Source organism: Echiichthys vipera, assembly GCF_963691815.1.
Source record: "Echiichthys vipera genome assembly, chromosome: 2".
In the NCBI taxonomy this organism is placed as follows: domain Eukaryota; kingdom Metazoa; phylum Chordata; class Actinopteri; order Perciformes; family Trachinidae; genus Echiichthys; species Echiichthys vipera.
This window is the reverse complement of record NC_139827.1, coordinates 22,448,445-22,475,619: the sequence shown is the minus strand read 5'-3', so window position 1 is coordinate 22,475,619 and position 27,175 is coordinate 22,448,445. Positions and strand designations below refer to the sequence as shown.

The 27,175-nt window shown below is 38.4% G+C and overlaps 2 protein-coding genes across 5 annotated transcripts; both read right to left on the bottom strand.

Moving 5' to 3' along the window:
• Nucleotides 1–232: 232 nt before the first annotated feature.
• Nucleotides 233–5,598, bottom strand: nsmce1 (NSE1 homolog, SMC5-SMC6 complex component). 4 transcript variants are annotated; one of them, XM_083938317.1, is made up of 8 exons: nt 5,387–5,598; nt 4,854–4,985; nt 4,081–4,202; nt 3,561–3,638; nt 2,696–2,842; nt 1,538–1,654; nt 778–904; nt 233–370 (listed from the first exon to the last, which is right to left on the bottom strand). In XM_083938317.1, exons 2-8 carry the CDS (start codon nt 4,969–4,971, stop codon nt 336–338), a joined length of 744 nt encoding a protein of 247 aa, XP_083794443.1. In that variant the 5' UTR covers nt 4,972–4,985; nt 5,387–5,598; the 3' UTR covers nt 233–335. The 4 variants fall into 4 exon arrangements, with proteins under 4 accessions (XP_083794443.1, XP_083794442.1, XP_083794441.1 ...); XM_083938316.1 differs by having other exon boundaries at nt 4,854–4,980; XM_083938315.1 differs by having other exon boundaries at nt 4,854–4,975.
• Nucleotides 5,599–7,172: 1,574 nt separating this feature from the next.
• vps37a (VPS37A subunit of ESCRT-I) lies at nt 7,173–15,651 on the bottom strand. Its single transcript, XM_083933570.1, has 12 exons — nt 15,246–15,651; nt 13,532–13,606; nt 13,065–13,182; nt 11,790–11,893; nt 11,098–11,314; nt 10,091–10,161; nt 9,789–9,916; nt 9,620–9,678; nt 9,448–9,516; nt 8,816–8,959; nt 8,595–8,683; nt 7,173–8,308 (listed from the first exon to the last, which is right to left on the bottom strand). Exons 1-11 carry the CDS (start codon nt 15,350–15,352, stop codon nt 8,603–8,605), a joined length of 1,173 nt encoding a protein of 390 aa, XP_083789696.1. The 5' UTR covers nt 15,353–15,651; the 3' UTR covers nt 7,173–8,308; nt 8,595–8,602.
• Nucleotides 15,652–27,175: the final 11,524 nt, after the last annotated feature.

The window sequence follows — 27,175 nt, the reverse complement described above, 5'->3', positions numbered from 1 at the left end:
AGCTTTATAGGTTCTTAATGATTGGGCTTAAAGTGGCATACAGAAGGGACCAATGTGAAAATGACTGCAGTGAAAGAACACAAGGACAGAAACAATATATATCAATATAATATATGTATCAATATATATCCATATGTACTGTGGACAAAAGTAGCAGAATAAGATTGGTTTTGTTGTTTGATGATGATTGTGTTTAAATAAACATAAGATGCATCAGTGAAAAAGACTCTTGTTTATTTTGTAAAAATAACTTTGACGATATTGACAGTTTGGTTCGTTACAGAGTTATGCTAAAAATACTAAACAAAAAAAACACATTCAATGCTGAAAAGTCCTCATCTTCTGGGTAGAGGCCTGGGCCGTCTGACTTCTGTGATGAAAAGAACAAACAGGCAGAATATTTTCTTGTCACTCACATAGATCTTCCCTCTATCTATAAATACTTCTAAAGGAACTAGAATTAATCCTTCTAATGTACTTTTTCTTTTAAAAAAGGTCAAATGATAAGACAAAGGGCAACATAGATGTAATCGTGTAGTCTTGTATATGAATGCATGCATGTATGATGAAAATGTATAATGATTTTCCTAAATTTAAAAGAGAGCAAAATGTGATTTTTGAAAAGCAGAATATCCTGGGAATGGATCCGGAAGGTGGTAGCTTTTTTTTTTTTAGGAAGATTGTAGTAAAGTATATAGGACTTTTAAATGTGCATCTATGTCATTATTGTAGGTCTAATATGTGTGTAAACAATATTGATAAATATATAATAAATACCAGGGATTTCGTGTGGCCAAAAGTCGTCACACGCTGGACACCGTGGCTCTGTTCTTCCTTTAAAGTATCGAGCCACACAGGGGATGTGTATTTTTATTCCACATGAAGGTTTCTCACAAATTTGGCACTGAAAAAAAGAAAATTCCAGTCTGATTAATTCTGTGAGCAAATGAATTCTTGCAAAGAGTCAGGTTTGTCACACATTAGCTTAACTACATACACTGGCAATACACTGACTGTTGATAAGTTCTACTTACAACCACATTTTTAAAAAGCCAAACCATACCTTTAAGCTTAAGCCTACAACTTTTCAGTCTATATTTTTGTTTCCTTTTAATTTAATGCCGTATAGTCATTTACTTTTTATGTGCATTCTTTTTCTGGATGATTGGGCTTAAATAAATGACTAATACTAATTTTCCTCAGATTCTTATCTCAAGACAGCTTCAAATGGTACACTTATTTGATTATTCTTTATCTAATTAAAACATCTGATATCAGATGTTTATGGTCACATTGAAAAAAAAAAGAGATATCTGTAATGCCACTGACTTTGAACTTAAAAATGGCTGGTTAGGATTGAAACAATTACGATATATATTACTGTATATACTTATACAGTATATTTATCATATGAATATATAACTTAAAATATTCCTACCTTGAGGTAGTGATTTAATGACATTAGTGTTCTGAAACTAACAGTGGGAGATAATGAAAGAAAGTGTATACATAATTGAGAAACAGAGGAAACGTGTACCTGAAAGGCAATATTGTGACAGATGTGACAGATTTTGACCTGCTCCTGATACATTGCACGAATGTATGGCTCCATCTCTATTATACATCTGGTGGACAAAGTGTATACACCCCATTTCTACATAAACAAACAGAAATCAATTACACACCAAACAAACCAACAAAGAGCAAGCAGTGTTAACACTACACCAAAGAGACACATTTCATCCAGTTAGTAGACTCAGTAGTGAGTGATTTTAATTATTTTTAATTTGAAAAATAAATCTAGATTACAAAATGTAGTATGACGACTTGCATTTAACCGTTTTCCATATTATTTCTCCACCATTAGAGCACTGTAGTATAGTATGAACTGTGGAAGCAACAATCACGATAGCCATCTTAAGATGCTGTCGTTTCTATTATATTCTTGTTATGCACCAATCTTAAATATTGTAATTTAAGGGCTTTGAGAGAAAACTAGACTTCTGAAGGCTTTAGAAAACTCGAAGCTTTGGAAAATGAAGCCTGTGACAGGAAACTTTGCTCGATCACAGGCCCTTTCAGGGAGAGACAGAGCGCTCTATTGGCTCAGGACAGAGAGGGAAGAGGGAGAGAGATCTCTGGAATCTTTTTTTATTTTTGCTTTTTACCTACTGCACCTTGAAGTTAATACAGTCGATTGGTAATGGGAATTAATTGACTGAAATAATCTTGATCAAGTGAAACTTGCTAACTAAAAGATAGCCAGACTAAGATGAATTGCTTTAGAAAAGTGTCCCAAACTGACATGAAAATGAATAAGAGTGCTTTAATTGACCTAAAAGAAATCATGATCTATGTCCACACAAAAAGAAAATTACATTTAATATACAATGTCAAGTGTTTGATATGACTAACAGGAAGGCAATCCACGCACTCCGACAAAATGATATAGAGGGAGGAAATAATTAAAAAGGCGGCAGGGCTTTTAGTTTGTTTGTTTAAAGCCCTGACAAAGACCTACAGCACTCAAAACATGTTGGCAGTTTTAATGAAGTAGCCACTACAATAAAAGGCTTTTTATGTATTTACCCCCCTTTTTTGCTTTATCTACATTTGAGAACAGAGCAATCAGTCTTTTTGTTATTATTACATACACTTGATTCTGACATCCTGATGGCGACGCAGACACTTTTACCTCATTGAGCCATTTGTCATGCACCAGTCGGTTTAAAAGGTGCTCTGTCTCGCTCTTCTTCAGCTTTTTGGTGGTCAGGGTGTCGGCGCTGTTCAGAATATCAGTGGAGGAGGCCGTTCCATTCTCAGAGCACACAATCAGGTCCATCTGCAGAACCAGCAGAACAGCACTAGTCTAGGTCTAGTTCAGGGCTAGGGATGTCAGGATTGACTTGATTTTGCCATGACCGTGATTGTATAAATGCAACATTGAAAACTGAATAGGAAGAAGAGTCAAACTTAAAGTGTAAGGATCCTTTCTGACTAAATATTTGCCAAACAAAGTGCCACTTTGCCTTATTGCATCAAAGTTGTATGTTGGCTGGTAGAAGATTGATTTTGTGTCCTTTAAATGTTCAATGGTGACATGCAATATATATACAACTAAAAAAGATATAAGATATTATAAAACTGGTTTGCATTGCAGTATAAATGGTAGGGATGTTATGAGAACTGATACTTCAGTATGAAGTCGATGCCAAAACGTCAAGGTACTTTTCTACCACGGGAACAGTAGGTACCGGGGATGTGATTCTTCCAGACCTGACAGTAGCAGCATGCCTTCAAGTGTAGGTAACTTTATAATAACCTTTTGGTATGGTGAAATCCCTAGTACATAGGTTGTCTATTTTTTCAGGTCACAAAGTGCACATAAATAGCAATAATAGGCGAGACAAGAGCTTTGACAGTCAGCTGATTTTTCAGGGTACATTTACAAAATAGCCCCACCTTTTAAAGTACATCTAGCAACTGTGCTGAAAAAGGCCTTGGACGAAATTGTGTAAAAATGTTGGTATGCACGGTTTCTTTCAGTGAATTCAACTCACCGCTTTCCTGAACAGCTCCAGCTCATTGTCAGCGTAATCTGACGACATCCTGGTAACATCAGTCTCAGCCGTGTTCACCTGGACAGGATTAAAGTTAAAAAGTGATTAAGAATGCCTCCTAGTGGTAACATATTCAATGCAGACAGCTTTAGTCCTGGATTTGGTGTGCAAACATTAATAATAAATGATCACAACATAAGTTAAAAAGTACAGCAGCTGCTTGTATAAAAATGGTGACCTTGATAACACAATACTGACATGTGTTGTTAGATCTAATCATTTTAAGTGGTAAAATACTGTACAAACATCTTTTTTTTGAGTATGTTGGATTTTTGCAGAACATGCGGGCAAGACAAAAAAAAAAAGCTTATTTTGTGACACAGTCGTGTTTCACATTCCTAGATCAGTGAACTGTCTCCACATAGATTTGACTCACAAATGCTTGTGACTTTAAAATGGTCACTAATCAGAAAAACGGGCCAGAAAATGCAGGCGCAGAGCAGGGATTAAACCCACTAACCAAGGCGTAGTACTGCTGGCCGTTGTCTTCAGACATCCCCTTTCTAATCTGCATGAACATGGGCTGCAGCTTTGAGTTGATGGTCTCAATGAAATCATCTAGTTTGTCAGGGACGTGCTGTGCTGCAAAGAAAAAAGACAAGGAGAGATCAAGTTTGTTAGTATCAAAATACTTATTTGTAACTCGTATTTTTACTCTTCTTGACTCCTCAAGGAAGGTGGTGACACAGTTCGATACTGGGGGACTGTCACAGTTTACCCTAACACCAGCAAACCTCACAGCTTTGGTTCCAGGTGGATAGTTATTTGGGCAGAAAAGTTACTTCTGTTTAGGAATAACCACCTGTGATTTTTTATTTCTTGTGCTTTTCAATCCATCCAAGTGGAAATTTGTAACAACACAAGTACATACAATACACGACAGAACACAATCAAGGACATGAATATACAATAAAGCAAGTGGGCAGGTAGCAGCAAATAAGTCCCGCGATGTATATAGCTTACATTTCATTGAAATTGAAAGGCTAATAGTTCGTCCAAAAGCTTAAATATTCCTAGGTTGTGTCCATGAAGTTCATAGACAGTTAAAATAGTCCATGTATGAGGCAATGGAATCACAGAGTTGAACTTTAAAGTCGAAAATTATCAATATGATTTTATTTAGAGGCGTAATCCTATGAAGGATCCAGATAAAGCGGTATTTTCTGTAAATTCTGGTCTTCTTCTGGCTCAATAACATCAATGAACTGTTTACACGTGTTTAAAATGACTCACTGTTATGTGTTTCACAACAATACTGATAAAGTTCCTTCGCAGCTTGTTCATCAACGATGCCAGTGGTCATCATGGTCTGCAGGAACCGTCGGTGGCTGTCTCCCATCTGTCGTGCCATGTCTCTGGACTGATCTCCACACACACACACACACACACACACACACACACACACACACACACACACACACACACACACACACACACACACACACACACACACACACACACACACACACACACACACACACACACACACACACACACACACACACACACACACACACATTACAGTAGAAGACTACATGGGTAACCACTGCACATAGATACATCAACCCTCCTTCAAAGAGTACCCGTATCCGATGACAGTATCACAGTAAACAGTTCACAAACTTCAGTTTAAGTTAAACTGCAGCTCTGCTTTAATGTCAGATAACCATGTGACCGGATGTAGCTAGCTAACGTTAATGCTACACACAAGTGTGTCAATAACCCTAAAGTAAGTTCACCGAGTTAACCGTTAAATGTTCGCTAACCTGTGTCCAGGTGGAGACTCCGTCGGTTATTTACGGTTTAGTCCTACGGCGGCTCAGATGGCGAATATTTAGCAGGAACTTTAAAGTCAAAATTAGTCGCGAACAGGTTTAGCAGCTGCACCGAATCTGTGTGGGTGGGTGCATTGTTATTTTGGATTTATGTTTTGTTTTCCTTCTTCTTCTTCTTTTTCTTCTTTTTCTTCTTCTTCTTCTTCTTCTTCTCCTCCTAATCCTCGCCGACTTCCGATATTTGGCATGTGTGGTGAACATAGATGACGAACTATATTTACCGCCACCTGCAGCACCGGAGCGAACATGTGCATCACGCACGTAGTGCCATAAAATATCTCAACTTCTCTTCAAACACTGATATGATGTTGTTCGTGTTATAGCAATGTAAACTCAATATCTTCGATCATTCTCTCATTTTCTACACATTGCTACAACCTACTTTGGAAAACGAAAAGGGGAAATGAAAACTAAAATACGGTATAAAAGTATTATTATTTTATTCCCTCCTGTTTAAAGGTGCTATTTTGCATTCCTGAATGAATGCAAAAATGTAAATGAGGATACTACACGGTGGTGAAGTGGTGGTTAGCACTGTCGCCTCACAGCGAGATGGTTCCAGGTCGCCTCCCGTGCCCTTCTGTGTGGAGTTTGCATGTTCTCCCCGTGTCTGTGTGGGTTTTCTCCGGGTTCTCCGGTTTCCTCCCACAATCCAAAAAGGCATGTGTTAGGTTAATTGATGTCTCTGAATTGCCCATAGGTGTGAATGGTTGTCTGTCTCTGTTTGTGTCTATGTGCCCTGTGATAAACTGGCGTCCTGTCCAGGGTGTACCCCACCTCACGCCCGATGTCAGCTGGGATCGGCTCCAGCCCCCCGCGACCCCGACAGGGACAAGCGGTTGAAGATGAATGAATGTGTGAATGAGGAGCAGTGACAATGTTATGTTAATGTCCCTGCCGGGGGCATAACAATGACTTTAACTAATCACAGCTGTAGTTAGTAATTCCTGATTAATAATATCACTACTGATTAGTAATACAATGTTCGTTTAATTCATCAACTTGCAGAAATGAAGTGACCCTGTGACACACGCTAACAAATCAGTTAGGAAAAAAACAGAACTAGATTGTAATATCAAACTTTGGTTAGATTGTTACGGACAGGCTTAGTGGCTGCTTTTGTATTGAGAAACTGTGCGATTGTAATACGGTGCCATTAAAAGTTTAACAAAGTGATATTAATGCCTTTGACTGGAATACACCTGTGGTTTGACTTAAGGTGCGTGAAAATAGGTAGGATACAAGATATGCAAGACAACTGTAAGGGTTGCTTTTCCATGTCGAAAAGGAAATTCTTCAAGATTACATTCTTGTACCACCTTTTTTCCTGGCAAAACCTATATAACTTGCATACAAGTTGTATTTTGTGGGTTACAACGAGAATCTTAACTTTTAAGGTGATAGTGATAAGCGATAGTTCAGAGTAAGAATTCATAGTATATCTCACTTGTTATCATGAGATTAACAAGGACACGAGTTGACTGGGTAAGCACCTTAAGAGAATGTATACTTTACTTTGATTTGCTGTGATCTTAATCGAACAACTGTGCCGGACAATGTCAGAGTGCTAATAGTGATTATCACACAGCAAGTAAAGCAAACCAGATTTATTCTAAATGCTTTATTACTCTAACAAATTAAATAAGAACATATAATACAAGGTGTCTGAGTCTTTGATTACAATATAGCCTATTATTAACATTATTTAAATACAGTATCCAATGTCATCAAGTTTTACTGCAGCAGTTAACCTAATATTCCTCAACAGTATCCCAAATCTTCTGAGGCTCTTCAACAAAACGTTCCACTGGGTGTCGGAAAAAATAATTTGGTTATCATAATGGTGCCCATCCAGTCAGTATGTTTACATGTACACAAATCGATTCATGTAAAAAGCGCAGAATTCATTTAATAATGGGATGAAACCGTTTGTATGGTTTACTGTACTCTCACATACAGTTCACATAACCTTTGTTAAACTGGTCAATGTCTGAAATTGTTTGCGTATGATCAGCCACTGTCTGAAATTCATACGCAGTTCAAATGTTACGCTCACTTGACACCACTGCCCCGTCCTTGCTTTCTTTTTGTTTTGTTAAATTACAAATCAGGAATGCCGTGGACTGATTCTCTTGACTTGTTGAAGTGTCACTGCCACTGCTGATTTTCATGAAAATGCATTTTTTTTTTTAAACGATCTAATGTAAACAGTAGATTTTCAGTGCAAAGGTTGTTCTATTTGTTTCTGGGATAATAAAGCAAGGACTTGACAATGATCTCAGAGATGGAAACTACAGACACCCACATTAGCATTTAAACAGTTATTTTATAGTGACATTTAACTGCTCATCTCATGAAAAAAAAGAAAGATTGGGAGTCCTGTCCTAAACTACTTGAATTCTTCCAAATGTGTTCACATCACCAACCACTCTGATCAAGTGCAGCTGTTGCTCTGATTGAACAATGTTATGTGAATTCGAAAAAAAACAAAAAAACTCTTTGTTATCGCTGTCAAGTCAAAACTGGACAAACAGCTGTGCAATGGAAAATATCCACGATGTGATCAATCCTTAGTAATGTGGTTGGAAAAGCTGGGCATGTATCACTCATTCTTCCAGCTTTGGCCTCATGTAGTGACTCATTAGCTTCCCCATCTTGCTCTCACACAATCCGACTTCAACAGTATTTTAAGCCCAGATCTGGGCACAGGGGGCTTCTCTTTTAAGCCCACCGTTGCTATTACTGTCTTCCTTTTTCTCCGAAGTGCCCATTGTCGACTCAGTGTGCTTTTCATCCCCTCAGACATCATTATCCTTTTTAAGTTGGCAGCAGTTGGCTGAGAGAAGACCAAACCTGAGGAGCAAATGCAAGAAGGAGAATGAAAAGATTATGACAAACAAAATTATAAACATGGAGGGAACCATGGAGGCTGCCTGAAAAACTGTCAGCGCAAGTCTGCGAGGATGTTCGGGAAGTCACGGAGGACAGAGCAAAATTAACAGGGTTTTCAATACTTCTAGCAGGACTATTTTGTTGTTGCCAGCAATGAAGATGCATCATCTGTCCAGTGCTTAAAAGCATGTGGTAGCACTATTAAGAATCTGATCACTAATAACAAATCGGTTTGTGTGTGTCGTACCTTGTGTTCTAGTGGCTGGTAGGAAACTGCCCATGTGTGTTGATGGACTGTTGCAACTTTTCCTCTTTGGCCCTTCTACTGTGGCAAAGCTGCAGAATAACACAAAACAGTCAACCTTTCTTCTTAAAATGTTATAGATACTGCATGCTCACATTCAGACAAAAAAAAAAAAAAAAAAGACAATTTATTTTTACACAAATACTGCACTTCTTCCTTCTCACCGTTCTCTTCTCCATGAAGTTAGTCAGGAATTCATCGATATCTGTGCGTCCCTCCAGGAAGTTTTCAGCCGTCTCCTCCGACTCCTCCTCAGCCTGGTGGGCTGCAACTTTTAACCGAGCCTGTAGAGTACTAAGGCTGCAGCTCTAGTTGGAGATAAAACACAAACGTAAGGAACAGACAGAAATTTTCAGTGGTGTGTTTCAAGATATGTTCAAGAATGTTCGAGTTGGTTTCTTTGAACTGTTCAATGTCTCCTTTAGAGAGACTGAAAATCTTCTGAAAACGCTCAGCACCTTGTCACACTGCCTGCATTTGTAGCATATTGTAAATATGCGGCGCCCCCATGCAGAGTTAAAAAAACACATGTTGGCCTCAGGAAACAGGCTTGGTTGGACACACTGCCCTGAAGAGTACAGTAAGTTAATCTCAAGAGTAGGTAGGATTTCAGTTGACCAAGATTGTCTTTGGTTGACTTCAGTCCTAGCTTTTACAATTCAAGAAAAAAACCCAAATGTTCAGTTTTGAGTCATCAAATGAAATTAAATTGAAAAACATCAGCAGCTTGTATTGCAAAAAGATGCATTTGCACTCCAAATCTATTAATCAAACCACTACGAGTGTAGCCTTTTACCTCACTGAGCTCATGCTGTCTCTGCATTCTTGTTTCAAAGGCCGACTTCATCTGAGTCAGCTGTTCGTACTGTCAACAGACAAAAACACACATCAGAAGCTGCTAGATAATAGTGTCAATGTGTTTGTTTGTTTTAGAGAGTGAGAACGAGAGATTGGATGTCATATCTGACCTTGTAGAGCATTTCTTGTCTTTTTCCTTCCAGCTGTGGCTCCATCTGAAGATTCTTCTCTGTAAATGACAAACAGAACCACAAATCTTTGTAATGCTCAACTAACTTTAAATTCTCTTTCATGATTGACAATCAACACCGTCAGTCGAGCGGCAGAACAGGAACTTACTAGCCATGTCCACTATATTGGTGACCAGCTCTTCTTTGTCACTGGTGACCTGTTTCAGTTGTGGCAAACTCACAAAGAACTCCAGTAACACATCCTCATTTTCAGACATGTCCGACAACTGGGTCAGACTACGGTGGGATACAGCAGAGGTGGTGGACATGTAGATACGCAGCAGTTAATAAGAGAACAAGAGAACAAAGACATTCATTATAAGTACAAAATAATGCTTTCCTTTATCTAATACACCAATGTCTCACTTCATAAAAGATGTTTTAAGTTGCTAATATTTGGGAATACTTTACTTCAAGTCACAGAGTTCAGGAAAAGACTCAGGAATCTCAGGCATCTTGTACATGTGTCCGTTCAGTCCAGCCTGAAAGAGACAGCAGTAGCATCAGCAGGTCACATTCTTCAACAAATTTATGTCAATGTCACTAGGGATGGGACAATAATTGTTTTTATCGTGGGTCGCGATAAAATAAACACTCACATAAGTTGATCGTAGTGAATTTCAATTATCAGGATAACCGTGAATATCCTTTGAGTGACTTGACCGGCAAATTGACTGCTGTTTATCACAGATTTTTATTCAAACTGTAAAATGAATCCTGCCCTGGCACATAAGTAAGAGTTCAAATCAAGTAGAAGTTATTTTCCTTTTTAGAAAAGTGCATCTTCTAATTTGATGTAGCCTATTAAAAGAAAAAGTAGAAAATTAAAGTGTTCAAAATGACCATTTACAGCATTTCTGGAGTTCTCTGTGATTTCTTCTCTCTCTGTGATCGCAGTGATTTCTGTGATCGAAGTCCCACTGCCTTTTTCATGACATACTATACTATACTATGATCTTATGATTACCTTATTTAAGATTGCTTGTTTGTTTGATTTTCACAAAAAAAAGATATCTTATCTGTGATGCAATAAAAACATTGTTTCCTAAAAAACACTAGATAAAGACATTTCAGTGTGTTTTAATGCTACATTGGTAAATACTGTTTTCCCATATTTGCTGAAACTGTCACTACACTTTCAGTTATAGCTATCTAAACGGTTTTTGAGTTGATTTGTCAGTGTCAATATTTGAGATGATGTTCTACTGATTGCTTTTAGCCTTCATTGCTTATATATGTTGACAAACCTGACGCTTTGCATACTGTTAATGCTTTTCAAAGCACTGCAGCTGACGAAAGCTACCTTTATGGCACTTTATAAAGACGTATAACTCATATCATGGTCCTTTATGTGTTTGTGAGTTTGTTAGAACACACGTTATCCACCCACTTAAGTGCATGATGCATTAGGAGTGTACCTGTGAGTCTCCAGTAGGAACAGGCAGTGGCAGGTCAGAAATCAGTCCATATGGGGCTGGAGCTCGAGGGGGCCCATGGGCCCTGTCGACCCCTGGGTGAGGCATAAGAGCTGGAGCTGGGCATGGACCAGGAGGCGGCGTGGGGCCAACATGGCGAGGACCATAGTGGTAAGCCTGAGTGGGGTAAGGAGCCATGCCTGATGACTTGTACATATTGCTGGGTAAACGTGGGAGGAAATAAGATTATTTCACTAAGGCATAACAAACACAAGACAAAAATGTTTTTTACAAGCTCGATCTTGCTTTTTTGGTTTTATTTACCGTGATTATTTTATTAACTAGTTCCTTTGTAAGGAACTTGAGACATAACACGAGGAAACCATTGGACAACACATTTCAATTGTGAGTATTGCGAGGCACACAGGCCTCTATATGTTTCAAAGAAATCAAGTTTTACACAATTTCTTTGTAAGTGAAAAAAAACAGACAAAGTTACGTAGTATTGTCCCAATTCCATTATCATAATCAACTGCTTTTTAGGGACACTTTCTAACTGCACTGCCCCATTAAAGAATGATGGCGAATGTACTTAAATGAGACGCAGGTTTCATAACCACTGAAGTTTCTGCTGTAATCAGGGTACAGACAAATGACTGCGAGAAAAGTGTCTATGAATGTAAGAGGAAACTCACTATGGGAAGCCAGCAGGGCCAGTAGACATCAGGGCAGGAGGACTCTTCCAGAACTCGTCCAGCAGACTCTGAATGACCTTACCCAGATCTGAGTGCATCCCAAACTACAACACAAAACCAGGACAATACTTAAAGTGGGAATTATATTATTAAAAAAAAAGCATGAACTATGGAAAAAATAATTGAGATGAAGTTGCAAGAAGAGAGCCAGGAAATAATAAAAAACAATTTGATGTTGCTACAGGCTACTGGGAAAAATCCGGAGAAGGCTGAAAAAAACATGTTGCCATGCAGCTGGTGTGTAATCAGATTTCTACCCCTACCTCTGTTTGGAACTTTCGCCATCATATTTTATGAATACGTTGACTGTGGTATTGATGTTTGAAATGTGTGCATTGCTCATAGAAAACATAGATGCATATCAAATCAATCACTTTGTAAAGTCAGGGGGCGATCCAGATACGGTAATTTGGCTTCAATTTTGCAGAGCTGTCATGCTGCTACACATGCTCCCAGCGGCCTGTGAAAAAAATGTCCTGAATATTTCAGCTAACCAGAGAGCAGACAGGCAAACAAAAAATCAAATGTGTGGAGCAAAAGGTGAAGAAAAGTTTCTTTTGGGTAGAAAAATCTACGTTAATAGTTGTTACACAAAAAAATGCTCTCGATGGCTTATTTGATGACCCAATTTGCTTAAAAAGACCCTGGGGTGATTTTACACCGGAATTTCAGGCTCTGTTGTTTTTTTTTTTCTACTGGAATGTACCTGAATCTTGCGAAGACCTAATGTTCAGCTGTGGAAACCACCTTACTTTAATACACTCATTTCAGTTTCAGTTTTAGTCAGATTAAAATAGTATTTTGGATACAGCTATGAGTCATAATCTTTCCTTTCATCACACAATAGTGCTACCCCAGTGATAATGTCCCTGTGCTGTGTCTTATTACTGGGTTTCTATTAACATAGCACACTATGAAATGAGGTTATTGTGAACTACGCTGTAAGCACAGCAAAAAAGATTAGGTCATGGAGTGCCAGCAGCCTCTCAGCCCACCTCTATGTCATGTAATCATAGTTCTACTACTGTGACTATTTTACAAAATAATGAGGCAAAAACATTTTTTTAGTGTCTACATTAGCATAAACCAAAGCCAATGGTGGCTTTCATGAATGTTTTATATTGTAGATCTAGAATACATAACCACTTGATCTCCTTCAACATTACTGGAAGCACCTCAAGAAACCTAGATAAGAAAGCCCAGACAACTACTTACATTACTGATGAGGGGGCTAGTTATCATGGTGCCATTATTGCCATCGACTAAATGATGACCAACGGGGGGGAAGACACTAACCACTGGCTTCTCCTGCGGGAACTGAGGCGGCAGCAGACTAGAGGAAAGGGGAGAGATTCAGCTTTCAGGAACACATGTCATAAAAATGTGAAGTACATCAATATTGTGATAGCAGTAGTTATTTATTATTTATTTGTCTCATAACCCAGCCCTATAATATTAAAAATGTACGCCTTAGCAGCACTGGAGGGAATGTGGTAAAGGTTTTCCCTGAACTTTTAACCACCTACAATAGTAGTTTTACCGTATGTGAAATTAACTCCATAAATTCCATATTTTTCTTAACTACACAAGTAGATAGTTATTAAAAATGCCAATGGCATGCGGTTAATTAGTTTTCCAACCAAAGTCAGTCACTCTGACGGCATTTGCAAAGATGTACTCACATGTTAAGACTAATGGTGGAGCTGTTGACTGTGAATGGTATTCTGTACTCCACATCCTTCTGGATCTCTGCGAGGCTGTTGGGAATCAGAAACACATAATCAGTCATTTGCAAAACGTACTGTATGTCTTTGATCAATGTTTATGAACATTCTGCTGATTTGGATAAAATAAAGGCTCATGAAGAGAGGTCTTTCATGCCTTTCCTCACCAAGAAACTCTATTTCTTAGCGAAACAACAAAGTATAATGCCAATGCCAGTGTTTCTTTGTCTCATAGCATTAATACCACATGGCTATGTTTCACCAGTGACTATCCCCTACTATTATTGTATGCATGAACTGTACAGCTTTACTGCAGTCAGCACTTCAAATAGGGTTTGTCAATGGCAAAGAAATAAAATAGCTACTAATGTTGATATTTGTCTCAGAATTAATATCTGATTTATAAACAATCTATACCTAACAACACATATTTTATCCCTACGAAAGAGAGTTGTATGTCAAGTAGGGCTAAACAATTGATCAGAATTTTAATCACAATGTGGACTAACTAGTGCACTATCCAAATCACAGGAGGTGCAAAATTTGTTAAAAGCAAAGTATGTGTTAAAATGTCATTCTGAATTAAGTATTGTGGTGCTGCAGATGATCCAATATCGGTCAAAAATAATCACAATTCGATTTTTGGTTCTTCCCAAATCGTTCAGTCCTAAAAATCCACTCCTGTATTCAGTCCAGTATGAATTATATTTCATTTATTCCTAAATATCATTAACACTGTCATGGGCAGCATCCAGCCTTTGTGGCCAACTTCACATCCGTAGGAAAAGCATTTTCATTCACAAACAGTGTGTAAACCCACTTATTTGTCTTAACACATACTTAACATCAGGAAGGAGATAACTATGAATAAATGAGACACTTTACCTACACAATATACAATACAGTTAAACTATTGTGTTTATTCTAGTTTTTTATCTTCACATTCTCTGTCGATGTCTTGTGTGTTTTAATAAGGTGTGTGGTTTTATGTCTGCACAATATAGTAGTATATCTAATGTATGTTCTTACAATGACAATAAATTATATTCTGAGATGAAGTATTATAGTATATTTATGTCTGAGCAGAAAGCTTAAAACAAATGGTCATGACAGAGCTCCTTGGTAAACAAAGGCTAATACTTTAATCTCCACGTCTAATTAGATAGCTCCTCCTAAAACCACATGCTTGACAATGTCGGCGTGGTAAACACTGGAATGAACACAGGACCACGCAGCTACAACTCGTGTCATCCTCTCTAAAAATAGACACTGTAGCTGTTAGCTGTCACTCGATTAGCCAGTCAGCTAACACACAGCTAACAGCTAGTTAGCCGAGGAAAGATAATCAAAACACCACTCTCTGACCACACTGAGGCATGTCAAAGCGGCGGCTGTGGGTTCACGTAGACTCCTGTGTATCATTCTGATATGTCCACAGAATGACAGGGGAAAATGCGTGCGAAAAACAAAAGCTATACTATATCATGTTTATTAGCTAAACTGTGAGTCAGGGGCTAGCTAGGTTAAGTAAACATCCGCTGTGTGTAACCTGAATGATTTATTATGACCAGGAAACAACTTAGTTTTAAACACAGTTGTTGTAACGTTATTTAACAGGTACAGCAGTAGCGCTACAGTCTGGTTGTATGTGGCCGGGTGATGTTCACTTCACCTGGGATGAGCGGCTTTGAGGGACTCGATCTGCCGCTGTCTCTGTTGCTGCAGGCTGTTCAGAGGGAGAGGTCCGGAGCCTTTGGACAGGGGGAAAAGCCAGTTCATCCTCTCCTGGCGAAACCACGGACTGAACTTGGTGACAGGATGTTAAGGCTGACCAACAGACGAAGAGAAAGTGAGAAAGAAGAGCACACGGTGTGCGGATCCGTGGTGCTAACTAACCCGTTAGCTGTTGGACCACAAACTCGGTCTGTTGTCCTCAAGGGCTTTCTTTGTGGTTACAAAGTCAGATGTCATGTCCTTATGTGTCGAATAAAATGTCTATTCCGTTTCTATCTCCAAGAGTTTGTATGTAATTTTAAAATGACTGAGGCGAGATATATTTGCAGCTAAACGAAAACAACCTCGCGAGTCAGCAGCAGAGGCTTGATCAACTTATTTACGTATTACGTCACGCAGCACGTTACGCAAAACGCAACTTCCTGTAATTTAAATTCACTATTATTATTTATTTTCACTTATTATTATTTTCTATTCGCTTTCATTTGTTACATATGTTTTACAATTCAAGTTATAATTTTTATCCAGTGTGCGTTGTATGTATGTTGAGAGGTATTATTGTCATGTTTTCTATGCCATGATATTGTAAGTGAATTCCTTTTCAATGAAAATATAATAATAATTAAGAATAAATCAATTAAAACAATTAATTCATGACAAAACAAATACTGACAGTTAAACAAATATTTATTTTTTAATAGTATCGAAAAGAACAGCCTTTTCCAAAATGTTTTAATGATTATTTTTCTATATAAATTGGACAATACATTTTATTTATTAACACTTTTATTACATTATTAATATTATTATCATAACAGTAGTAGACCTTTGGTGGTAATTCATTTATATTGATTTCTATATTGCCTGTATTTGATAGTATACATATTGTTTAGTCCCCAACCTGAGTCAAGAGGGGAAAAAAATAAATCAACATATGTTAATCAGACACATCTTATACATGCCCACACAGGCCTTTGGAGGTCTGATTAGTCAAGTAAAACACTTGTGTAAATCTAATATGGATGTCTAGGTAGGAGCTTTCAAATAATATGCTTTTTTCACAGCTGACATTGTGTCAGTTTTAGGGTCCCTGAATCTCTCAACAGTGTCTAAGCTCCATACATCACAGTATATTTGGAAATGTGTGCTCATATTCACCTGGAAATGTGTGCTCATATTCTGCCCTCTACACACACATTATTATTCTTTGTCAGTTTGACGCTCAGAAAGGAATATCACAACCCAACCCATTACCGCGGTTAATGTGATCAAACACTTCAGAAACACATTCTTCTTGTTCATCTCTGAAATTATAGTTTAGCTTGACTGAGGCTGAAAACTAGGGCTATAGCGATACACTGATCTCACAATACGATACGGTACTCAGCTCCCGATACGATATATATCACAATAGTCAGCCAACAATATGATTCGATTCGATACGATTCAATGCACTTACATCATTTTCTGAAAGATTTTAAAGGGACATTGTAATTTTGGTGACATCTTGTGAGTGTTCTATTGACTGAGATTGAATTAATAAAAACTGACATAATCAATTACACAATATACTGTATGGCTCTGTCTGCAGCAGAGATGGTAACAAGTCACTTTGTGCAAGTCCAAGTCTCTGAGGGGAGCAGTAAGTCCTCATCAGGTCTCTTATGGTTTTAATAAATAATAAAATAGAGTTGAAGTGCAACCGTATTCTATAATTACCCAAAGTCCCAACAAATGAAATCTAAAGAAGCTAAAGAAAGTCTGCTGCTCCCTTTACCTGAAATAATAACAGACACACCTGAAACTCCAGGTCCCGCTCTCATTGGAGGATTTTTAGACATTTGATAATAACTTGGAGGCAGACACATCTGGCTGTAGATATTCTGCTTGATATATTCATGATTATGCTCTATTTGGATGTATCATATGTTTTTTTGTATTATAGTCATGTATTTTGTATTGGCAGCTCATTATGTTTGCCAGAAGCATTGTCAGTCGTGCTGCTGCTGTCTCAGGGCGCTCTGAAAAAGAGATTTTTAATGTCTCTTTCTGTTAAATAAATAAAAAACTCCTCCAGCCTCTCAAACGCAGTGTAATGGTTATAGCTAATAACGCAGTTACATTAACGTTATGCGGACAACAATAAACCTGTAACGTAAACTTGCCTTTAGCTGACATTAATAATACACATGTATTTCTCCTGGCTTAACAGCGTTAGCCAGCAGATGGAGGCAGATCCGGCAAGAAAACACTTTTGAAAAATATGTAATTTAATGAACGCCAATCTAAAAATGAATCTCTCACAAAGCTAACATTAGTAACAAGCTAACGTTGATAGTTTATGCAGCTGAATTTAACACAGACTTTGTACTCTGTGATTCCTTTGTTTCTGCTGTGCCTGAAGTTTTTAAAGCCAAACAACATGAGAAACGGTAATGTAACTGCAGCAGCAGACCGGGCTGAAGTTAGTTTGAAGTTGGATATATGGGTAGACTGGGACAAGAGTGGGTTTGTTGAATATCCAACTTAAAACTAACTTTGCCCCAGCAGCAGCAGCGGACGACATGCTCTCTGTGTTATCTGCAGAGTGTCATCTCACACATCTCTGTGGGAGAGAAGGACTGTCTGCTCCTGATGTGAATGCTCCAAAAAGTACAGAAATTTAGAGATTGTGCACAAGTCTCAAATCTCGAGTCCCCATCTCTGCTCTACAGCGACACTAGCGACTGGCGGACCTAAAAGCTCTTTCTGCAAAGCGAACAGGGAGGAAACAGACAGCAAGCAGAGTGCCAGAGGAATTTGAATGGGACTTAATGTATCGATACATGTAGCCAATCAATCAATTTGTATCGCAGAATCGATAAAATCCTACAGCGCTCCTGAAAACTGCATTTGATTCACTGCAAAGTGATCCTCACTCGGGGTTCCTCCCTGCCATCAACAAGCTCATCCAGCCACTGTCTCCGCAGCCAATACCTGAATCCAAGAAACACAGTATTGAGTGACGATAAACAAAAAAGCAAGAAAAGCAAAACGTCGGTTCTCCAATATAAATTTCGAAGAAATGAGCGGACAACTCAGTTTCATTCTTATCATCTTCTACAATAAAGGCATCCTTAATGACCTAAATGATTAACTGACTATCAAAAATGTTGATAACATCTGTCAATCCACTAACCAACTAATGATTTAGCTGTTAACTTACTTAGCCTAAGCAGTCTCTAAGCCTCTGAGCAGATACTTATCATCACTGGTGTTGAGATAAACCCCTAAAACCTTGAGCAATAACACTAAAGCTCTTACACTGGCATACATTTTAATTTTCACATTTGTGTTGTTACCCCTCGGATCATATTCCCTTCTCCAAAGTTCTATAGAGAAACAATTAACAATCATCGATGACAGAGATCATATGAAGTGAATCATTAGCCTCCGCCAGCTTCACACTCAGAAGGGAACATCACGACTCATCATTACGGTTAGCACAATAAACACTTTAGAAACCCATTTCTCCAGTCTAAACTGACAGAAACAAGCACTGTCAGTACGGCCTTGACTTGGCTAAGGCTGAAAACTGCATCTAATTCACTGCGAAGTGATCCTCACTAAGGGTTTAGAGGCACAGAAGCTAGTTATTAAGGGCTTCAGATGACTCAGGTGAAATAATCTATTGAGCTTTTTACATTTTTCTAATTTGCTTTGACTCAATTCTTAAATGAGAATTTTCTTTTTTAAACAATATGTAAAAATCTCTGTGCAATTGGTTTGATTTGAATGTATTAATAATTCAAGCAAATTGCATGCAATGTGCAACAGAGACAGTCCCTTAGGTAACCTTAGCAAGCCTGCAACTAACCAACGGCTACACCGTTTAACAGTTCGATTTAATGTTTCCACCATAACTGCAACATTTCATCAGGACCACTCACGCCAACTATATTTGATGAAAGAGAGATGTCTTGCAATTATCAATAGTTTTAATTTTGTTTCCTGAAGTCATTGACATATTTTTTTAGCAGATTCCTTTCCAGAGAATCTGCCCTCATTGTGTTTTCATTTCCTTTGATACAGATTTATAGATCAAACAATTAAACATTTAGACACAAATACAATCCCAATTTAAAATATTCCTTAATTGCAGTCCTAGCAAGCACACAGATATGACAGACAGGGAATAGAAATATTTTTTTAAATAATCTCCAAGATAAACTAGTTTATAATCTGCACAAAAAAATGAGATTGCTGCCACTCTGATCATATTCCCTTCCTCATCACCCCACAAGGAGGCAAAGAACGGTCATCAATGACTGAGAGCTCATGAACTGAATCATTACTCTCAGTCATCTTCACGCTCAGAAGAGAATATCACGACTCAACATCGTGGTTAGCGAGACCAGTCACTTTAGAAACACATTTCTCAAGTCAGAAACTATAGAAATGATCCCTGAAAGTATAGTCTTAACTTTACTGAGGCTGAAAACTGCACCTCATTCACTGGAAACTTAACATCACTGAGGGTTCGTCCCTGCCATTAACAACCTCGGCCAGTTGCTGTGTCACAGCAGCCAATCCCTGCAGGACTCTGACAGCAAACAGAGCAAAGGGAAAAGCATTAATGAGCGATGATAAAAAAAAAAGCAAGAAAAGATGGTATCAAAGTAAGAAAAGTTACGTGATCAGGTCGGGAATGGACAGTGTGACTGTTTTAAATGTCCATTCAGCATCACTGATCTAAAGTTTCTTTTAAAAGCACAGAGAGCTAAAAATATCAGCTACATTTGACCTGCAAACAGTAGTGATTGGACGTTCATGAACGAAATGGTTATTTTGAACGGCTCTTTGGTCTGAACGACGGGAACCGAGTTGTACTTGAGTGTCATTCTTTGCATTGTGGCTTTTGCTTAAAGCCAAGCTGGTTGTCAGCAGTCTGGACATACCTCTCAAGTCTACTCAGTAGAATTGTCTTAAGCACTTTGGACATGACACTGGCCAACACTGTTGGTCGATAGTTATCTGAGCTGTTAAGCTTCCCCACTTTATCCTTGATAACTGGTGAAAATTTAATATGTTCAGTTGTAATATTATCTAGGCCACGGGCCTTATTATCTCTCAATTTATATATTGCTTCACAGACTTCAGCAGAAGTGACAATACAATCATCATTATACTCAATATTATCCACTACAAACAATGACTTTTTACACCGTTTAACAGTTCACTATAATGTTTCCACCATAACTGCAACATTTCATCAGGACCACTCACACCATCTATATTTGATGAGAGCTGTATTTTCTTTCTTCATTATTTTTTAGCAGCTTCCTTCCCAGAGAATCTGCCCTCATTGTTTTAATTTCCTTTGATACAGATTTATAGATCAAACAATTAAACATTTAGACGCAAATACAATCCCAATTTAAAATATTCCTCAATTGCAGTCCTAGCAAGCACACAGATACAGGTGACAGATTGAAAATATTTCTTGGATAATCACCAAGAAAAACTACCAACTGACTATAATCTATAAATAAATTGAGGCATAACAGGTATGTGATACTATAGTTACATTGACAATCTTAATATTAACAAACATGGCTGCCACTCTGATCATATTCCCTTCCTCATCACCCCACAAGGAGGCAAAGAACGGTCATCAATGACTGAGAGCTTATGAACTGAATCATTACTCTCAGTCAGCTTCACGCTCAGAAGAGAATATCACGACTCATCATCGTGGTTAGCGAGACCAGTCACTTTAGAAACACATTTCTCAAGTCAGAAACTATAGAAATGATCCCTGAAAGTATAGTCTTAACTCTAGTCATGGTGGAGACAGCGAGTCTTTCACAGGACAATCGTTCTCACTCGTGGTTCCTCCTGACAGCACCCAGCCCCTCTAGCTGCGTCCCGTCCAGTCATGTGTTTATGTAAATAAAATAGCTCAGCACAGCCAATCAGCGTGTGAAATTTCAAATTTCACTGACTGCCCTAGACCCACAGTGCTGAGTTCATGCTCGCACAAGCGCTTAAGCTTTCCAATACTATCCAGCTGTGTCTGTGGCAGCTGTGACACTGAAAAAACGATTTCACTGACACTTTTATCCAGCACGCGGGATGGACAGGCGCGTGTGCACAATGTCAGATCGAGTTTTGCCGCTAAACAGCAAACCCACACCCCTAAAAAAAAAAACCCACAGATGAGACGCTCTTTTGAACGGCTCTCGGAAAGGAGCCATGAGATTCGGCTCCCATCACTGTAGGCGTCAATTAAATTATCTGCCACGTGTTGTTATAAACGATGAATCGGTTGGATTCGTTTTCTAGTAGAAACAAAGTAAAAAAAATCTCTGATTCTAGCGTATCCTTAAATATGAATATTTTATTTTTTCTTTTATGACAGTAAACTGAATGTATGTTGAGGACATCATCTGGGGCTTTATGAAAAACTCACCCAACTCTTCACAATTTATGACAAATTAAATAATAGAAATATTCTTTCGTGGAGCCCCGCAGACAGCCACCGCCTGACGGGGTTGCAATCACACGACCCAACTGCACGCATTTAGATGTGCAATTGTTTCTTAACTGCAGCAAACAACTAAAACTGACTCTAAACATATTTATATTATTTAATATTAACAAACATGGCTGCCACTCTGATCATATTCCCTTCCTCATCACCCCACAAGGAGGCAAAGAACGGTCATCAATGACTGAGAGCTTATGAACTGAATCATTACTCTCAGTCAGCTTCACGCTCAGAAGAGAATATCACGACTCATCATCGTGGTTAGCGAGACCAGTCACTTTAGAAACACATTTCTCAAGTCAGAAACTATAGAAATGATCCCTGAAAGTATAGTCTTAACTTTACTGAGGCTGAAAACTGCACCTCATTCACTGGAAACTTAACATCACTGAGGGTTCGTCTCTGCCATTAACAAACTCGGCCAGTTGCTGTGTCACAGCAGCCAATCCCTGCAGGACTCTGACAGCAAACAGAGCGAATGGAAAAGCATTACTGAGCGATGATAAAGAAAAAGCAAGAAAAGATGGTATCAAAGTAAGAAAAGTTACGTGATCAGGTCGGGAATGGACAGTGTGACTGTTTTAAAATGTCCATACAACATCACTGATCTAAAGTTTCTTTTAAAAGCACATAAAGCTAAAAATATATGCTACATGTGACCTGCAAACAGTAGTGATTGAACGTTCATGAACGAAATGGTTATTTTGAACGGCTCTTTGGTCTGAACGACGAGAACCGAGTTGTACTTGAGTGTCATTCTTTGCATTGTGGCATTTACTTAAAGCCAAGCTGGTTGTCAGCAGTAGGGACATACCTCTCAAGTCTACTCAGTAGAATTGTCTTAAGCACTTTGGACATGACACTGGCCAACACTGTTGGTCGATAGTTATCTGAGCTGTTAAGCTTCCCCACTTTATCCTTGATAGCTGGTGAAAATGTAATATGTTCAGCTGTAATATTATCTAGGCCACGGGCCTTATCATCTCTCAATTTCAATATGGCTTCACAGACTTCAGCAGAAGTGACAATACAATCATCATTAATATACTCAATATCATCCACTACAAACAATGACTCTTACACCGTTTAACAGGTCACTATAATGTTTCCACCATAACTGCAACGTTTCATCAGGACCACTCACACCATCTATATTTGATGAGAGATGTATTTTCTTTTTTGGTGAGAGATGTATTTTCTTTTCTTTTTAATACTTTTTATTTCGTTCCTGAAGTCATTGACATTATTTTTTAGCAGCTTCCTTCCCAGAGAATCTGCCCTCATTGTTTTAATTTCCTTTGATACAGATTTATAGATCAAACAATTAAACATTTAGACGCAAATACAATCCCAATTTAAAATATTCCTCAATTGCAGTCCTAGCAAGCTCACAGATATGGGTGACAGAATGAAAATATTTCTTAAATAATCACGAAGTAACGACCAACTGACTAATAATCTATAAATAAATTGAGGCATTACAAGCATGTGATTCTATGGTTACATTGACAAACTTAATATTAACAAACATGACTGCCACTCTGATCATATTCCCTTCCTCATCACCCCACAAGGAGGCAAAGAACAGTCATCAATGACTGAGAGCTTATGAACCGAATCATTACTCTCAGTCAGCTTCACGCTCAGAAGAGAATATCACGACTCATCATCGTGGTTAGCGAGACCAGTCACTTTAGAAACACATTTCTCAAGTCAGAAACTATAGAAATGATCCCTGAAAGTATAGTTTTAACTTTACTGAGGCTGAAAACTGCACCTCATTCACTGGAAACTTAACATCACTGAGGGTTCGTCCCTGCCATTAACAACCTCGGCCAGTTGCTGTGTCACAGCAGCCAATCCCTGCAGGACTCTGACAGCAAACAGAGCGAATGGAAAAGCATTACTGAGCGATGATAAAGAAAAAGCAAGAAAAGATGGTATCAAAGTAAGAAAAGTTACGTGATCAGGTCGGGAATGGACAGTGTGACTGTTTTAAAATGTCCATACAACATCACTGATCTAAAGTTTCTTTTAAAAGCACAGAAAGCTAAAAATATATGCTACATGTGACCTGCAAACAGTAGTGATTGGACGTTCATGAACGAAATGGTTATTTTGAACGGCTCTTTGGTCTGAAAAACAGGAACCGAGTTGTACTTGAGTCTCGTTCTTTGCATTGTGGCATTTACTTAAAGCCAAGCTGGTTGTCAGCAGTAGGGACATACCTCTCAAGTCTACTCAGTAGAATTGTCTTAAGCACTTTGGACATGACACTGGCCAACACTGTTGGTCGATAGTTATCTGAGCTGTTAAGCTTCCCCACTTTATCCTTGATAGCTGGTGAAAATGTAATATGTTCAGCTGTAATATTATCTAGGCCACGGGCCTTATCATCTCTCAATTTCAATATGGCTTCATGGACTTCAGCAGAAGTGACAATACAATCATCATTATACTCAATATCATCCACTAAGAAACAATTACTTTTTACACAGTTTAACAGGTCACTATAATGTTTCCACCATAACTGCAACGTTTCATCAGGACCACTCACACCATCTATATTTGATGAGAGCTGTATTTTCTTTTTTGGTGAGAGATGTATTTTCTTTTCTTTTTAATACTTTTTATTTCTTTCCTGAAGTCATTGACATTATTTTTTAGCAGCTTCCTTCCCAGAGAATCTGCCCCCATTGTTTTTATTTCTTTTGATACAGATTTATAGATCAAACAATTAAACTTTTAGACACAAATACAATCCCAATTTAAAATATTCCTCAATTGCAGTCCTAGTAAGCACACAGATACAGGTGACAGATTGAAAATATTTCTTGAATAATCACCAAGAAAAACTACCAACTGACTATAATCTATAAATAAATTGAGGCATAACAAGCATGTGATACTATGGTTACATTGACAAACTTAATATTAACAAACATGGCTGCCACTCTGATCATATTCCCTTCCTCATCACCCCACAAGGAGGCAAAGAACGGTCATCAATGACTGAGAGCTTATGAACTGAATCATTACTCTCAGTCAGCTTCACGCTCAGAAGAGAATATCACGACTCATCATCGTGGTTAGCGAGACCAGTCACTTTAGAAACACATTTCTCAAGTCAGAAACTATAGAAATGATCCCTGAAAGTATAGTCTTAACTCTAGTCATGGTGGAGACAGGGAGTCTTTCACAGGACAATCGTTCTCACTCGTGGTTCCTCCTGACAGCACCCAGCCCCTCTAGCTGCGTCCCGTCCAGTCATGTGTTTATGTAAATAAAATAGCTCAGCACAGCCAATCAGCGTGGGAAATTTCAAATTTCACTGACGGTCCTAGACCCACAGTGCTGAGTTCATGCTCGCACAAGCGCTAAAGCTTTCCAATAATATCCAGCTGTGGCTGTGGCAACAGCAGACAGCTGTGACACTGAAAAAACGATTTCACTGACACTTTTATCCAGCACGCGGGATGGACAGGCGCGTGTGCATAATGTCAGATCGAGTTTTGCCGCTAAACAGCAAACCCACACCCCTAAAAAAAAAAACCCACAGATGAGACGCTCTTTTGAACGGCTCTCGGAAAGGAGCCACGAGATTCGGCTCCCATCACTGTAGGCGTCAATTAAATTATCTGCCACGTGTTGTTATAAACGATGAATCGGTTGGATTCGTTTTCTATTAGAAACAAAGTAAAAAAAAAAATCTCTGATTCTAGCGTATCCTTAAATATGAATATTTTATTTTTTCTTTTATGACAGTAAACTGAATGTATGTTGAGGACATCATCTGGGGCTTTATGAAAAACTCATCCCAACTCTTCACAATTTATGACAAATTAAATAATAGGAATATTCTTTCGTGGAGCCCCGCAGACAGCCACCGCCTGACGGGGTTGCAATCACACGACCCAACTGCACGCATTTAGATGTGCAATTGTTTCTTAACTGCAGCAAACAACTAAAACTGACTCTAAACATATTTATATTATTTAATATTAACAAACATGGCTGCCACTCTGATCATATTCCCTTCCTCATCACCCCACAAGGAGGCAAAGAACGGTCATCAATGACTGAGAGCTTATGAACTGAATCATTACTCTCAGTCAGCTTCACGCTCAGAAGAGAATATCACGTCTCATCATCGTGGTTAGCGAGACCAGTCACTTTAGAAACACATTTCTCAAGTCAGAAACTATAGAAATGATCCCTGAAAGTATAGTCTTAACTCTAATCATGGTGGAGACAGGGAGTCTTTCACAGGACAATCGTTCTCACTCGTGGTTCCTTCGTGTCGGCACACATGACCAACACGACCGGCTAATGAGCAGTAAACAAAGTAAAACAGTTACACAATAATCACAACGCAGATGGAGTTTAAACTGTAAATGAAGCAGGTGTTTAAAGGTAACGTTCAAATATCTAAACCCCACAATGCTTTGCGAGTTGGGTCATCTACTTCTGTTTATTTTCTTTTTATTTGTTGTCTGATTTATTAAAGACATGTACGAGCCAAAACCTTCACAATTGACCAGGTTGTTAGGACAATTTACATCAGAACATCAGAGACGACCCATTAAGTATTAATTTGACACGTATTTGGGTTTTACTCGAGATACAGGCAGAAGGGTGCGTCGTTTATAATGTTCCTGACAGAAACCTGGCATACAAACAAAGTTCCGTGTACAGGTCCAACGCTACATCTACCTCGTTTTCTGGGGCGTCAACTTTCTAAACATGTTTAAAGCAGGTTCAAAGCCGTCTACGATGAGTCACAGCGAAATCATATCGAAATATAACCCTAAATATAACTAAAACACTATATTATTTTTTAGCTGATGCCGTTTAACCAGCAGTTGGTTTCCAACGACACACGAGGGCAGCATTTCATTAAACGACTTTATCAAGTGCTCAAACCATAGACTGTATAACTGTATATATATGTATGTATATATACAGTTATACAGTCTATGGTGTGAGCTCTTGATAAAGTCTCTTACTTACAGTTACAAGAACTGTCGGAAACACTGGAAAATACACTACCACCAAGATGGACATTAAGATCCACGGTGGAATAATCACAGTTTTTACTTGGGTAAAAGTAGAAATAACACTGTAGAAATACTCGTCCTATATCAAAAATGTTACTTCAGTAAAAGTACAAAAGTATCAGCATCAAAATGTACTCATTCAGCAGAAGGGCCAAAGTAAACACAAAGTATTATAATTAAAAGGGATGTTTAACGCAGTTAATAGTACCGTTAAGGAGCATTAGCCGCTAACAGTTATAGTCGTCATTTTCACCTTCAGTGCTGCAAATATCAACCTCCTGT

Excerpts from the sequence above, each read along its gene's own strand:
- nsmce1 (XM_083938317.1), bottom strand. The coding sequence starts at position 4,971 with ATGGCACGACAGATGGGAGACAGCCACCGACGGTTCCTGCAGACCATG. Across the intron at positions 1,655-2,695 it reads ATGACAAATGGCTCAATGAG|AAATGGGGTGTATACACTTT; the intron begins GTAAAAGTGTCT and ends TTGTTTATGTAG. Across the intron at positions 371-777 it reads TTGGCCACACGAAATCCCTG|AAGTCAGACGGCCCAGGCCT; the intron begins GTATTTATTATA and ends TTTTCATCACAG.
- vps37a (XM_083933570.1), bottom strand. The coding sequence starts at position 15,352 with ATGAACTGGCTTTTCCCCCTGTCCAAAGGCTCCGGACCTCTCCCTCTG. Across the intron at positions 11,894-13,064 it reads CTAGCCCCCTCATCAGTAAT|TTTGGGATGCACTCAGATCT; the intron begins GTAAGTAGTTGT and ends TTTGTGTTGTAG. Across the intron at positions 9,517-9,619 it reads GACAAGAAATGCTCTACAAG|TACGAACAGCTGACTCAGAT; the intron begins GTCAGATATGAC and ends GTCTGTTGACAG.